General features: G+C 39.6%; 1 protein-coding gene across 4 annotated transcripts in view; it reads left to right on the top strand.

Moving 5' to 3' along the window:
* The window catches only part of SLC2A13 (solute carrier family 2 member 13), a 531,951-nt gene that overhangs the window by 17,516 nt on the left and 497,888 nt on the right, over window positions 1-16,547 (top strand). For 3 of the 4 annotated variants that reach the window (XM_025283988.2, XM_025283990.2, XM_025283991.2), the window contains exon 2: window positions 15,031-15,123. The exons of the other annotated variant lie outside the window; for it this stretch is intronic. In XM_025283988.2, the coding sequence (XP_025139773.1) occupies window positions 15,031-15,123 (93 nt within the window). The remainder of the gene's footprint in view (window positions 1-15,030; window positions 15,124-16,547) is intronic. 4 annotated transcript variants of the gene reach the window in all.

Below are 16,547 nucleotides of genomic sequence, written 5' to 3'. Positions count from 1 at the left end.
ATACACCCTTTTTGTGTTTCTTGTCTAGAGAATATCCTTAGCATTTTTTGGAGAGCTGGTTTGGTGGTGCTGAATTCTCTCAGCTTTTGCTTGTCTGTAAAGCTTTTGATTTCTCCTTCATATTTGAATGAGATCCTTGTTGGGTACAGTAATCTGGGTTGTAGGTTATTTTCTTTCATCACTTTAAATATGTCTTGCCATTCCCTCCTGGCCTGAAGAGTTTCTATTGAAAGATCAGCTGTTATCCTTATGTGAATCCCCTTGTGTGTTATTTGTTGTTTTTCCCTTGCTGCTTTTAATATTTGTTCTTTGTGTTTGATCTTTGTTAATTTGATTAATATGTGTCTTGGGGTGTTTCGCCTTGGGTTTATCCTGTTTGGGACTCTCTGGGTTTCTTGGACTTGGGTGATTATTTCCTTCCCCATTTTAGGGAAGTTTTCAACGATTATCTCCTCAAGTATTTTCTCATGGTCTTTATTTTTGTCTTCTTCTTCTGGGACTCCTATGATTCGAATGTTGGGGTGTTTAACACTGTCCTGGAGGTCTCTGAGATTGTCCTCGTTTCTTTTAATCTGTTTTTCTTTTTTCCTCTCTGATACGTTTATTTCTACCATTGTATCTTCTGCTTCACTAATCCTGTCTTCTGCCTCTGTTATTCTACTATTTGTTGCCTCCAGAGTGTTTTTGATCTCTTTTATTGCATTATTCATTATATTGATTCTGTTTTGTTTCTTCTAGGTCCTTGTTAAACCTTTCGTGCATCTTCTTAATCCTTGTCTCCAGGCTATTTTTCTGTGATTCCATTTTGATTTCAAGATTTTGGATCATTTTCACTATCATTATTCAGAATTCTTTATCAGGTGGATTCCCTATGTTTTCCTCTTTTGTTTGGTTTGGTGGGCATTTATCCTGTTCTTTACCTGCTAGGTATTCCTCTGTCTCGTCATTTTGTCTATATTGCTGAGTTTGGGGTGGCCTTTCTGTATTCTGGCAATTTGTGGAGTTCTCTTTATTGTGGAGTTTCCTTGCTGTGGGTGGGGTTGTACAGGTGGCTTGTCAAGGTTTCTTGGTTAGGGCAGCTTGTGTCGGTGTTCTGGTGGGTGGAGCTGGATTTCTTCTCTCTGGAGTGCAATGAAGTGTCCAGTAATCAGTTATGAGATGTCAATGGTTTTGGAATAACTTTGGGCAGCCTGTATATTGGAGCTCAGGGCTGTGTTCCTGTGTTGCTGGAGAATTTGCATGGTATGTCTTGCTCTGGAACTTGTTGGCCGTTGGGTGGTGCTTGGTTTCAGTGTAGGTATGGAGGCATTTTATGAGCTCCTGTCAATTAATGTTCCCTGGAGTCAGGAGTTCTCTGGTGTTCTCAGGATTTGGACTTGAGCCTCCTGCTTCTGGTTTTCAGTCTTATTTTTACAGTAGTCTCAATACTTCACCTTCTGTACAGCACCATTGATAAAACATCTAGGTTAAAGATGAAAAGTTTCTCCACAGTGAGGGACACCCAGAGAGGTTCACAGAGTTACATGGAGAAGAGAAGAGGGAGGAGGGAGTTAGAGGTGACCCAAATGAGATGAGGTGGAATCAATAGAGGAGAGAGCAAGCTAGCCAGTAATCACTTCCTTATGTGCACTCCACAACTGGACCGCTCAAAGATGTTCATGGTGTTATACAGAGAAGAGGATAGGGAGGAAGACAGAGGTGGCGAGGAGGATAAAGGGGGGGAATCAAAAGGAGAGGGACAGATCCAGCCAGTAATCAGTTCCCTAAGTGTTCTCCACTGTCTGGAACACACAGAGATTCACAAAGTTGGGTAGAGAAGAGATGGGGTAGGGAGGAGACAGAGGTGACCTGGTGGAGAAAAAGGAGGTGACCTGATGGAGAAAAAGGAGAGTCCAAAGAGGGAGACAGCAGTCAAGCCAGTAATCTCGCTCCCAAGTAAAAATGGGCACCGAAGATTGGGTTCTTAAAGGTACAAAATTGATAACAAATACCAAAAAGCAAACATTAAAAATCTAGAGTAGAGTTTGGAATTTCAAAAATACAATATTAAAGACAAGAAGAAAAAAAAAACCAAAGTCACAAAATTATAAAATATATATATATATATATATATATATATATGAAGTTTGGTTTAAAAAATAGGGTCTTTTTTTTTTTTTTTTTGCAAAGTAATAGTAGGTTATAAAAGTGAAAATTAAAGGAGTAATAGAGGACTTAAAAAAAAAGCAAAGAAAATATATCTAAGACTTTCTCTGGTGTTGTTATGGGTATTGTGGGGTTAATTCATTTTTGGATAGTTCCTTGGTCTGGCTTATATTTCTCAAGATCTATAGGCCTCTTCCTATGTAGTCGGTACTAATGACAGGGTTTTAATCTATTGCTCCTGTCACTTCCAAGGCGGTTCCCTCTGTTTTAGCTTCTGTTTGCTGGTCTCTTCAATGTTTGATTTCCACCCTGATACAAAGGGGGCGGTGGTGGACACTTTTTTTAGGCTCACTTGTTCAGTCGCGCTGTGGGGAGGGAGGGACGCTGCAAACAAATAACACTGGCATGTGCTCGCAGTGCCTCAGCCACACTGGGTCTGCCCCGGCTCATGGCGCGTGTAGCCTCCCTGCCCACACTGCTCAGGCTCTAGGTTGCTCCACCGGGAACCGTCCGAGGCCGCCCCTGGGCTGCATGCACCTCCCAGGTCTAAGCCGCTCAGGTTCAGGCACTCGGGTAGTCCTCAGAGGTGCAGACTCGGTTGGGCCTGCGTTTTGTGCCCTTCCCAGGTCTGAGCAGCTCAGGTGATGAGGTGTTTGGTGAGCGCGGTTGCTGTGACTTATCGCCTCCCCCATCCCTGCCGCTCAGTTTTCTGGTGTACAACCGGCGCACCTTCTCAGGTGGATGTTGACTATCCAGAACCCCAAGAAGTCTTAGTTAGCAAAGAAGCCTGCTTGCAGTTTGGTAGATAATGTCTCTCTGGGGCTGCAATTGCCCCCTTCTGGCTCTGGCTGCTGTCACCGGAGGGGGATGGTCTGCAGCAGGCTAGCTCTGTTCAGTCCTTTGTACTGTGAGCGGGCCTGGCAGTGTCTTAGGTTAGGGCTTTTCGAGTGGTAGCTATCCCACAGTCTGGTTTGCTAACCCAAGTTAGTTCGCTCAGATTGCCCTCGGGGCATTCAGGCATTCCTTACTCTAAGCAATGCAGCCCTCGCCTCCCTGCGCAGCCCCCGCTTGCTAGTAGAGGGTGCAGGCGTCTGCTCTGCTTCTCTGCTGGGGGAGTTACCGTTGGGCTCGTAATCTGTGGGTTTTAATTATTTTATTTATTTTTCCTCCCTGTTATGTTGCCCTCTGTGCTTCCAAGGCTCGCCACAGACTCGGCAGTGAGAGTGTTTCCTGGTGTTTGGAAACTTCTCTCTTTTTAAGACTCCCTTCCCAGGACAGAGCTCCGTCCCTATCTCTTGTGTCTCTTTTTTTTTTGTCTTTTATATTTTTTCCTACCTCCTTTCGAAGACAATGGGCTGCTTTTCTGGGTGCCTGATGTCCTCTGCTGGCATTCAGAAGTTGTTTTGTGGAATTTACTCAGCGTTTAAATGTTCTTTTGATGAATTTGTGGGGGAGAAAGTGGTCTCCCCGTCCTATTCCTCTGCCATCTTCGAAAGTGACTGCATCTGGATTTTAAAAAGTCATTACAGGTTTTTCTATTAGTCCTAGTTCTGGGAATAGAGAGTTCTATTATTTTTCTGTTGCCCAATCATCATGCAGTGGTTTTAAGTGAGTAATAGTTACATAATCACAGTAGTAAAAGATGTTCATCAGTTTTCAATAGCCAGACAAAAAATAAAAGATAATTATAATTGCAGGCCATAATGGGAACATGATTAACTTTAACAATATAAAATAAATACATACAATTTGGGGGGGAGGGTGGGTCAAGCAGAGTGATGTGGTAAATGGAAGTGCATACATGCACATGTTTTCATCAACCCAGCCAGAGTATGTCTTTTGATTGGTGCATTGAATCCATTTACATTTAGGATAATTATCAATATGTATGATCATATTGTCATTTTCTTAATTGTTTTGGGTTTATTTTCAGTAGGTCTTTTCCTTCCCTTGTGTTTGCTGCCTAGAGAAGTTCCTTTAGCATTTGTTGTAAAGCTGGTTTGGTGGTAGTGAATTCTCTTTAACTTTTGCTTGTCTGTAAAGCTTTTGATTTCTCCATCAAATCTGAATAAAGTCTTGCTGAGTAGATTATTCTTGGTGGTAGGCCCTTTGTTTTCATCACTTTGAATATATCCTGCCATTCCCTTCTGGCTTGTAGAGTTTCTGTTGAGAAATCAGCTGATAGCCTGATGGGAGTTCCCTTGTATGCTATTTGTCATTTTCCCCTTGTTGCTTTTAATATTTTATCTCTGTCTTTAATTTTTGTCGGTGTGATTATTGTGTGTCTTGATGTGTTCCTCCTTGGGTTTATCCTGCCTGGGACTCTCTGTGCTTCCTGGACTTGGTTGACTATTTCCTTTCCCATGTTAGGAAAGTTTTCAGCTATTATCTTTTCAAATATTTTCTCAGGTCCTTTCTCTCTCTCTTCTTCTGGACCCCTAAAATGAGAATGTTGGTGTGCTTAATGTCGTCCCAGGGATTTCTTAGGCTATCTTCATTTCTTTTTTTTTTTTTTTTTTCTGTATTCTGTTCTGTGGCAGTGATTTCCACCATTCTGTTCTCCAGGTCATTTAGCTGTTCTTCTGCTTCCTTCTAGTGTATTATTCATTTCTGTTGTTTGTTCTTTAGTTATTTTCTAGGTCTTTGGTAAACATTTCTTAAATCTTCTCAATCTTTGCCTCCATTCTTTTCCCAATATCGTAGATCATCTTCACTATCATTATTCTGTATTCTTTTTTCCTGGAAGATTGCCTCTGTCTACTTCATTTAGTTGTTTCTCTGAGGTTTTATCTTGTCCCTTCATCTAGGACAAAACTTTATGCGTTTTCATCGTGATTAAGTTTTGTACTATGGTTTTTGTTTTAGGTGCTGTGACTGCTGCTTCTAGTTTCTTCTGTCTGCCCTCTGATGGATGAGGCTAAGAGGCTTGTGTAAGCTTCCTGATGGGAGGGACTAGCATGAGATAAACTGGGTCTTGCTCTGGTGGGCAGGGCTTTGCTCAGTTCAGTTCAGTTCAGTCGCTCAGTCATGTCGACTTTGCGACCCCATGACTGCAGCACACCAGGGCTTCCTGTCAATCAACAACAACCAGAGTTTACTCAAACTTATGTCCATTGAGTCGGTGATGCCATCAAGCCATCTCGTCCTTTGTGGTCCCCTTCTCCTCCTGCCTTCAATCTTTCCCAGCATCGGGGTCTTTTCAAATGAGTCAGTTTTTCGCATCAGGTGGTCAAAGTATTGGAGCTTCAGCTTCAACATGAGTCCTTCCAATGAATATTCAGGACTTATTTCCTTTATGACTGACTGGTTTGATCTTGCAGTCCAAGGGACTCTCAAGAGTCTACTCCAACACTACAGTTCAAAAGCATCAATTCTTCGGTGCTCAGCTTTCTTCACAGTCCAACTCTCACATCCATACATGACTACTGGAAAAACCATAGCTTTGACTAGATGGACTTTGTCAGCAGAGTAATGTCTCTGCTTTTTAATATGCTGTCTATGTTGGCCATAGCTTTTCTTCTAAGGTGCAAGCGTCTTTTAAACTTTCATGGCTGCAGTCACCATCTTCAGTGATTTTGGAGCACAGAAAAATAAAGTTTGTCACTGTTTCCAACTGTTGCCCCATCTATTTGCCATGAAGCGATGGGACCAGATGACGTGATCTTAGTTTTCTGAAGGTTGAGCTTTAAGCCAACATTTCATTCTCCCCTTTCACTTTCATCAAGAGGCTCTTTAGTTCTTTGTTTTCTGCCATAAGGGTGGTGTCATCTGCATATCTGAGGCTATTGATGTTTCTCCTGGCAGTCTTGATTCCAGCTTGTGCTTTATCCAGCCCATCATTTCTCATGATGTACTCCGCATATAAGTTAAGTAAGCAGGGTGACAATATATAGCTTTGATGTACTCATTTCCTGATTTGGAATCAGTGTGTTGTTCCATGTCCAGTTCTAACTGTTGCTTCCTGACATACAGATTTCTCAAGAGGCAGGTCAGGTGGTCTGGTATTCCTATCTCTTTTGGAATTTTCCACAGTTTGTTGTGATCCACACAGTCAAAGGCTTTGGCATAGTCAATAAAGCAGAAATGTTTTTCTGGAACTCTCTTGCTTTTCCAATGATCCACAGATGTTGGCAATGTGATCTCTGGTTCCTCTACCTTTTCTAAATCCAGCTTGAACATCTGGAAGTTCACAGTTCACATACTGTTGAAGCCTAGCCTGCAGAATTTTGAGCATTACTTTACTAGCGTGTAAGGTGAGTGCAATTGTGTGGTAGTTTGAGCATTCTCTGGCATTGCCTTTCTCTGGGATTGGAATGAAAACTGACCTTTTCCAGTCCTGTGGCCACTGCTGAGTTTTCCAAATTTGCTGGCATATCGACTGCAGCACTTTCACAGCATCATCTTTCAGGATTTGAAATAGCTCAACTAGAATTCCATCACCTCCACTAGCTTTGTTTGTAGTGATGCTTCCTAAGACCCACTTGACTTGGCATTCCAGGATGTCTGGCTCTTGGTGAATGATCACACCACTGAGATTATCTGGATTGTGAAGATCTCTTTTGTAGAGTTCTTCTGTGTATTCTTGCTACCTCTTCTTAATATCTTCTGCTTCTGTTAGGTCCATACCATTTCTGTCCCTTATTGTGCCCATCTTTGCATGAAATGCTCCCTTGGTATCTCTAATTTTCTTGAAGAGATCTCTAGTCTTTTCCATTCTGTTGTTTTCCTCTATTTCTTTACACTGATCACTGAGGAAGGCTTTTGTTTCTCTCCTTTCTATTCTTTGGAACTGTGCATTCAGATTGGGTATGTCTTTCCTTTTCTTCTGTGCTTTCACTTCTCTTTTTTTCACAGCTATTTGTAAGGCCTCCTCAGACAGCCATTTTGCTTTTTTTGCATTTCTTTTTCTTGGGGATGGTCTTGATCCCTGTCTCCTGTACAATGTCACGAACCTCTGTCCATAGTTCATCAGGTACTCGGTCTATCAGATCTAGTCCCTTAAATCTGTTTCTCACTTTCACTGTATAATCATAAAATCATGGACAGCTACATGTAAAAGAATGAAATTAGAACATTTTTTCACACATTGTATGAAAATAAACTCAAAATGGATTAAAAGCCTAAATATAAGACCAGAAACCATAAATCTAGAATAAAAGTTAGGCTGCTCTTTGACATAAATTGTATTAGTATTTTTGTAGATATGTCTCCAGAGACAAAGGAAATAAAGCAAAAATAAACATATTGGACCTAATTAAACTTAAAATATTTTGAACAGCAAAGGAAACCATCAACAAAGTCAAAAAAAAAAAAACCAAAACTGTGGAATGGGAGAAATTATTTGCAGTTGATATGACTGATACAAGGTTAATGTTTCAAAATATATAAATAGCTCCTACAATTCAATATTGGAAAAAAAAAAAAAAATAGGCTAAAGACCTGAGTAGACCTTTTCCAAAGGAGACAAAGGTGAGCAACAGGGAGATGGAAAGATCTTCAGCACTGCTAACCATCAAGGAAATGCAAATCAAAACCACAATGAGATATTGCCCACATCTGTCAGAATAGCTATGTTGAAAAGACCACAAATTACAAAAATTGATGAGAATGTAGAAAAAAGGGAACCCTTGTATACTGTTGGTGTGAATATAAATCCATGCAGTCACTATGGAAAACAGTATGGAGATTCATTTGAAAATTAAAAATAGAACTTTCGTATGATCCAGCAGTTTGACTCATGGGTGGTTGCCCCTTGGGGGAGAGAGGGAGGAGGGGCAAAATGGGATTAAGAGAGGTTCAAATTACTATGTGTATAAAATAAACTACAAGGATATATTGTACATTACAGGGAGTGTAGCCAGTATTTCATAATAACTTTAAATGGAGTATAACGTATAATAACTTTGAATCACTAAATTGTACACCTGAAAATAATAAATCTCAACTAAAGCTCAATAAAAATATAGTATTAAATGTCATCAAAATAAAAAAATAGAAATAAAGAAGTGATTTCTTTATATTATAATTTTTAAAATCTTCAATCATAGATTTTAAAAGCAAAGACAGATTGGAGGAATATTGTGATGCATTTATTTACCTAAAGCTAAATTTATGCTCAAAGCATATGAAGTAGATTGGTCACAGCAGGAGAGAATGCAATTAGTGAATAAACTCTTGGGAAAGTGTTAAACCTTGTTGAAAATTAGAAGTGAAAATTAAGGTAACTTTGTACTAAGTAAATTAGCAAATTAGAGAAAACTCAGGGTTATACTTTAGGAAGAGGTTTTTGATTTGGGATATATTATATCCCAAATATATTGGGATACCAGCAGTTCAGGATGATAGAGTAGAAGGACATGTGCTCATCTCCTCCTGCAAGAGCACCAAAATTGCAACTAGCTGTTGGACAACCATTGTCAGGAGGACACTAGAACCCACCAAAAAGAGATAGATACCCCATGTCCAAAGACAAGAAGCTTGCAATGAGATGGTAGGAGGGGTGCAAGCACGATAAAATCAAATCCAATACCCACCGAGTAGGTGACCCACAAACTGGAGAACAATAATACCAAAGAAATTCTCCCACTGTTGTGAAGGTTTTGAGACCCACATCAGGCTTCACAGCCTGTGTATCCAACTAAGGGATTAGGAATTCCCAGGGAATCTGACTTCAAAGACCAGCAGGATCTGATTACAGGACTTCCACAGGACTGGGGGAAACAGATGCCACTCTTGGAGGGCACAAACAAAATCTTGCATGCACCAGGACCCAGGGGAAAGGGGCAGTGACCAGACTTACCTGCTGTTGGTGGAGGGTCTCCTCTGTATATGTCAGTCAGCAGTGGCTTGCCACAGGGATGGGGGCACTGGCAGCAGCAGTCTTGGAAGGGGCCCCTTGGCTTAAGTCTTCTTGCCACTTAAGTTGCCACTAACTCTACCATTGAGCCCATAGACCCCAGGGCTGTGTTGCCTCAGGCTAAACAACTAACAGGGAGGGAGCACAACCCTACCCATCAGCAAGCTTACACACGCCTTAGCCTCCTCCATCAGAGCGCAGACAGAAGAAGCAAGAAGAACCACAACCCGACAGTAGCTAGAACAAAAACCACATTACAGAAAATTAATCGGGATGAAAAAGCAGTTATGTCCCGCATGAAGGAACAAGATAAATCCCTAGAAAAACAACTAAATGAAGTGGAGAGAGGCAATTTCCAGAAAAAGAATAAACAGAATAATGATAGTGAGGATAAACTATGATCTTGGGAAAACAATGGAGAAGATGCAAAATGTTTACCAAAGACCTAGTTGAACTGAAGAACAAATAAACAGAGATGAACACTACACCAGAAGGAATTAATGGCAGAATAACTGAGGCAGAAAAATGGGTAAATGGCCTGGAGGATAGAATGGTGGAAATCACTGCTGCAGAACAAAATATAGAAAAAGGAATAAAAAAAAAAATGAAGAAAGCGTAAGAGACCTCTGGACAACATTAAACACACCAACATTTGCATCATAGGGGTCCCAGAAGGAGGAGAGAGAGAGAAAGGACCTGAGAAAATATTTGAAAAGATAAAAGCTGAAAACTTCTCTAACATGGGGAAAGGAAATAATCAACCAAGTCCAGGAAGCACAGAGAGTCCCAGGCAGGATAAACCCAAGGAGGAACACATCGAGACAGACGCACAGTAATAAAAGTGACAAAAATTAAAGACAGAGATAAAATATTAAAAGCAACAAGGGGAAAATGACAAATAGCATACAAGGGATAAGATTATCAGCTGATTTCTCAACAGAAACTCTACAAGCCAGAGGGGAATGGCATGATATATTCAAAGTGATAAAAGGGAAGAATCTACAACCAAGAATTCTCTACTCAGCAAGATTCCCCTTTGATTTGATGGATTTGATGGAGAAATCAAGAGCTTTACAGACAAGCAAAACTTAAGAAAATTTAGCACCATCAAACTGGCTTTACAGCAAATGCTAAAGGAACTTCTCTAGGTAGGAAACACAAGACAAGGCAAAGATCTACATAGAATAAACCCGATCAGGAAAATAGTAATAGGATCATACATATTGATAATTAAATGTAAATGGATTAAATGCACAACCAAAAAACAGACTGGCTGCGCAGATGAAAACATGTGCAAGTATGCACTTCCGCTTTCCACATTCCTCTACTTAACCCCCTAAATAGTAAGTAATTACTTTATATTGTTAGATTAATCATATTCCCATTGTGGCTTGCAATTATAATGGTGTTTTATTTTTTGTCTGGCTATTGATTGTAAATACTGATAAACATCTACTGTTGTGATTTTTGCTTAATACAATAATGGTATCATGATTGGTCAACAGAGAATAATAGAGTTCTATATCACTAAAACTGCTATTTAATTTCAAAACCAGTATCACTTTTTAAAATCCAGATGCATATTAGGATTATCTCAGAATTTTTTGCAAAATGCAAATACCCAGGTGTTGCTTTTTTTTTCTTCTGCCAAACTTGGATATGTTTCTAATGAACAGCCGTGTTTAAAAATAACTGGACTATATGAGATGATCTTTTACTTCTATCTAGTATGTTTCACTTTTTCTATTTCATATTCGGTACTCCTATTTCATTTAGTTTGTTTTCCAATTTCTCTTTTTTTTTTTTTTTTGATGTTCTTTCTCAAGCCTTTACCAAGCATAGTGGAAAAGCTTTTGTATATGTATATATATAAATAGTGTGTATGATATATATCGGAGAAGGCAATGGCACCCCACTCCAGTACTCTTGCCTGGAAAATCCCGTGCACCGAGGAGCCTGGTTGGCTGCAGTCCATGGGGTCGCTAAGAGTCAGACATGACTGAGCGACTTCACTTTCACTTTTCACTTTCATACATTGGAGAAGGAAATGGCAACCCACTCCAGTGTTCTTGCCTGGAGAATCCCAGGGATGGGGGAGCCTGGTGGGCTGCCATCTATGGGGTCGCACAGAGTTGGGACATGACTAAAGCAGCAGCAGCAGCATGATATATATATTTTAGAAAACATGAATTTTTATCCAGCTAAAAATTTTGTGACATTTTGATTCCACTTATTTGACTTAGTATGAATAGAATGCTAGATTTCTAATTTATATTCACTCAGAATTTTGATACAATTCCATGTGTTTTGGCATCTAGTATTACTGCTAAAAGTCTAGAAAATTTATTATCTTAGTGATTAAATAAAATTGTGAGGCTTGAAACTTCGAATCCAGTTCTGAGACTATAAAGAAATATTATGTTGTAAAAAAGATATAGGAAATTAACATGATACATGTTATTAACTAAAAGTACAGATTTTGTTCAAATCTCACAAAATTTTATGCTAGTGTCCATAATTTGTTTTCTTACCTTATTCAAGACTCCACATAGTATTTAATTGTATTGAGCAGCTCCAACTGCATGCCACAAATTCTGATAAATTCTCTTGTCATTTTTATTCTAAATCTTTTCTAATATTCTGTATTATGGTTTCTTATGTATACTGCTCAATTAAAAGTGGACACTTAATTTCCAAATACATGGGATTTTTAAAGTATATTTGATGTTAATTTTCTTATCTGCAGTCACCCTCTGTTTTTTCAGTCTTCTATTCAGGCTTTCAATGGCTAAGTCAAAGATCTCTCTTGGTAAATGTCACACTGCACTTGAAAATATGTGGGTTATTTTCAAGTATCTTTTGATATTGATCTCAAACATAATTCCACACTAATTAGAGAATAGACTGTGTATGATTTCAATACCTTTAGACCATGACGTTTCTGCACCCGGTCTCATGTCTCTGGATATGTTTCAGTATCTCTTAGTTTATAGTCTGTGGGAATTTGAATAAAATTTGTATCCTACTGTTGTGTGAAAGTTGTATAAATCTTAATTATGTCAATTTGGTTCATAATGCTTTTCAGGTGTACTATATTATTCTTCTTTGTACATTCATTCTATTAATTTCTGAGAGTTTGATATTGAAACTCCGACTAAAAATCTTAATTTATCTACTTAAACAATTGTAATAGATGGTTTAACTATATGTACTTTTCTTCTATATTTTCTAAGTCACCTGTAGATGTTTTATCATAGATTCATAATTTTAAAAATAAAGAAAAATAAAATATACTGGAATAATTTTCTTTACAGAATATTCTAGACAATAGCCAGGCATATTTAACATGTTTCATGCATTAGTCCTTTGTTCATGAATTCAACAAACCTAGTTTGAATTACTCATATATTAGATACCAAAGTGAAGACTTGGAATGTGGAAGCTAATACAGTAAGGTCTATGTTCTTGGAGTTCACTTTGATCTGAAATTCTTTGATCTAGAAATTTTGCTTGAGGGATTTTAAAATTGATATAAAGAAAATAAAAACTCATTTTGCAAAAATATATTGATAGATACTATGTAATTTTTTAGAAATCTTGGAAGAAACCTCCAAGTACCTAGCAATTGAGAATTGATTATATGGAGGAACTTTATATTGGTGTTACAATGAATACATGGACCTGAGATACATATAAATCCACAAATAATAAATCCAAAGAATAGAACCTAGGTGTATGGATACACTGATTATAGTTATCTAAAGAGTTAGGGCTGGACATAGAATTTGGAAGAAGGCATAAAGTTGTACATATATTTCAGTTCAGTTCAGTCACTCAGTCGTGTCCCACTCTTTGCGACCCCATGAATCACAGCACACCAGGCCTCCCTGTCCATCACCAACTCCCGGAGTTCACTCAGACTCACGTCCATTGAGTCAGTGATGCCATCCAGCCATCTCATCCTCTGTCGTCCCCTTCTCCTCCTGCCCCCAATCCCTCCCAGCATCAGAGTCTTTTCCAATGAGTCAACTCTTCGCATGAGGTGGCCAAAGTACTGGAGTTTCAGCTTTAGCATCAGTCTTTCCAATGAACGCCCAGGGCTGATCTCCTTCAGAATGGACTGGTTGGATCTCCTTGTAGTCCAAGGGACTCTCAAGAGTCTTCTCCAACACCACAGTTCAAAAGCATCAATTCTTTGGTGCTCAGCCTTCTTCACAGTCCAACTCTCACATCCGTACATGACCACTGGATAAACCATAGCCTTGACTAGACAGACCTTAGTTGGCAAAGTAATGTCTCTGCTTTTGAATATGCTATCTAGGTTGGTCATTAGCGTCTTTTAATTTCATGGCTGCAGTCACCATCTGCAGTGATTTTGGAGCCCAAAAATATAAAGTCTGACACTGTTTCCACTGTTTCCCCATCTATTTCTCGTGAAGTGATGGGACCACATGCCATGATCTTCATTTTCTGAATGTTGAGCTTTAAGCCAACTTTTTCACTCTCCACTTTCACTTTCATCAAGAGGCTTTTGAGTTCCTCTTCACTTTCTGCCATAAGGGTGGTGTCATCTGCATATCTGAGGTTATTGATATTTCTCCCGGCAATCTTGATTCCAGCTTGTGCTTCTTCCAGCCCAGTGTTTCTCATATTGTACTCTGCATGTAAGTTAAATAAGCAGGGTGACAATATACAGCCTTGATGAACTCCTTTTCCTATTTGGAACCAGTCTGTTGTTCCATGTCCAGTTCTAACTGTTGCTTCCTGATCTGCATACAAATTTCTCAAGAGGCAGGTCAGGTGGTCTGGTATTCCCGTCTCTTTCAGAATTTTCCACAGTTTATTGTGATCCACACAGTCAGAGGCTGTACATATATTTACACATCACAAAATGGAATTTATATTTCATTTTTTACTATTTCCTTTATATTCATCATTTTAACTTTACCTGGATTTCTGATTTTTGTTTTAAAATACACAGAGATGAACCAGCAGTAGAATTGTTTCACAAATGAAAATTTCCCTCATACTTTGTGGAATGACCTTTTGAAGAAGTGATGACCAGAAAAAAAAAATGATGGCCAAAATGTTATAAAGACTCTAATCATATGAGAGTTACATGGTTGTATTTCTTTCTCCCAAATTTTAAGTCATTGAATGTGTAGCAACCCTTCATAATGTATCATAAACATTTTTTTGATTTTTTTTTAAAATGAATCCCAGGCAAGAATCTTACTTGCTTAATGATGGAGAAAGATAGAAATAATCAGACTGATGGTGTCCATCTGCAAATTCCCTTATCTCCTTCGTGTTTCCTCAGATGTTGCTTCCTGCTCTGCCCAGAAGTGTGTCTTCCACTATATGTGCTCCTGGACAAGGCCAGCTCCTTCTCTTGTGTCTGAGAGCTCATCCCTTCTCTCCTATTTAAAGCTGTAGTTCCACCCATTTCCCCCATTCTTTTATAAATTTCTCTTCTGGATCATTCCCATAAGCATGTACGCATGCTGTGATTTTTGTCATATGGAAAAATTGAAAAAAATTTTGACTTCACTTTATCTTTCAGTTATTACCCCAGTTATCTTCTTTTTTAATTAAAAACACAGTTGCCAATAGCATTCCTTCTCTTCAGTTTCTCTGTTTCCATTTTTTTCTGAGCCTCTCCTTCCAGGTAGATTTTGCCTTTACCATTCCACTGCATTGCTCTTGTCAAGATTTTATATCCTCTGTGTTGCTTCATCCAAGGACAGTTTTCAGATCTCATCCTGTTTGACCTGTCAAAGGCATTTGATACATGAAATCACGACTTTCTGAAGTACTTTCCCTGGCTTCTCTGACACCACACTGTGCTAGGTTTTCCTTAGTCTCTTCTTTCTCAATGGCCTTTGCAGATTTTTCTCTTCTCTAACACCTCTCTAACTTTGGCAGGCCCCAGGGATCACTCCTTGGAGCTCTCCTCCTCTGTGTTTTGAATTCATAGTGTGTGGATGATTTCAGCCCTTCTCACTCTGTTGCCTTTTGTGTGCTGACAGCTCCCAGATCTAGACCTCTCTCCAGGCCTCCAGGCTTCTGTCCATGGATTCTCACGCAGCTTCCTGCTTTGCCTGCCATCTTCCACATACCAGGTAAGGGCATCCTTCCTGGTGTTTGGGGCAAAATATTTGGAGTTGCCTTTGACTTTTTCTTATGCCACACATTCAATCTGCCATTAAATCCTCTGAATCTATATTCCTGTAGATTCAGTTCAGTTCAGTTCAGTCTCTCAGTTGTGTCCGATCCTATAGATTATATAATGGTAATTAGGAGAAGGTGATGGCACCCCACTCCAGTACTCTTGCCTGGAAAATCCCATGGACGGAGGAACCTGGTAGGCTGCAGTCCATGGGGTCGCGAAGAGTCGGACACGACTGAGCGACTTCCCTTTCACTTTTCACTTTCATGCATTGGAGAAGGAAATGGCAACCCACTCCAGTGTTCTTGCCTGGAGAATCCCAAGGACGGGGAAGCCTGGTGGGCTGCCATCTGTGGGGTCACACAACACGAGTCAGGCACGACTGAAGCGACTTAGCAGCAGCAGCAGCAGCAGCAGCTTCTAGTATATCTAGACTATTTTTCATCACTTCCACTGTTATTCACTAACAGTTCTGCTAACAGTTCACTTTGTCTTTTTCTTGATACTTTTGCTGCCTTTTCTCCACATGACAGCCAGAATGATTCTTACCTAAATTAGATTATCCCAGTTCACTACTACTCATAGTAGTGCCCTCATTAGCTTTGCACCTCCTCAGAGTAGAAGCCAGTTGCTTGCACTGCTGTAGAAGTTTTGCCCTTCCCCTCCTCTCTGGTGATCTTACTTCCTCCCACTTCTCCCTACTCCTGCTCCTGACCTCTAGGGACAAACAAGTCATCATTGCAGGCTTTTGCAAGGGCTGTTTCCTCTACTAAGAAACCACTCCCCAGATATCCACTTCAGTGTTGGTGGTGGTTTAGTCTCTAAGTTGTATCCAACTCTTGTGACCCCATGGACTCTAACCTGCCAGGCTCCTTTGTCCATGGGTTTCTTCAGGCAAGAATACTGGAGTGGGTTGCTATTTACTTCTCAAAAGGATCTTCCTGACCCAGGAATTGAACCCAGGTCTCCAGCATTGCAGGCAGATTCTTTATCAGTTGAGCTACAAGGACCCCCTAAGACTTCAGTCTTACATCTTTATGTTTCCTCACACGTGTCTTAGTGATTTCTTCCTTAATCTCTGTTTAAAGTTGTGGCCCTTACCACTGGCATTCTCTGTTCTCATTTTTAAAATTTTATTTTTATACTCTGATTTTTTTCTCCCTGTTTTACTTTTCTCTTTGATACTTTTCACTGTCTGATATTTATATTTTTTCCTTCCAAAATCTCCATGGTTTTTATTTTTCTGTTTTGTTTACTCCTGTTCCACAAGTGGATAGTACAGTGTCTGGCTAAGAGCAGACATTCAGTGAATACTTAATGAGTAGATAAAAACTAGAACTGTGTAGCCCTGGTGAGTAATATTTTAGCTGAGATTGG

This window comes from Bubalus bubalis, chromosome 4 (assembly GCF_019923935.1).
Source record: "Bubalus bubalis isolate 160015118507 breed Murrah chromosome 4, NDDB_SH_1, whole genome shotgun sequence".
NCBI lineage: Eukaryota > Metazoa > Chordata > Mammalia > Artiodactyla > Bovidae > Bubalus > Bubalus bubalis.
This window is presented reverse-complemented; position numbering and strand designations above follow the sequence as displayed.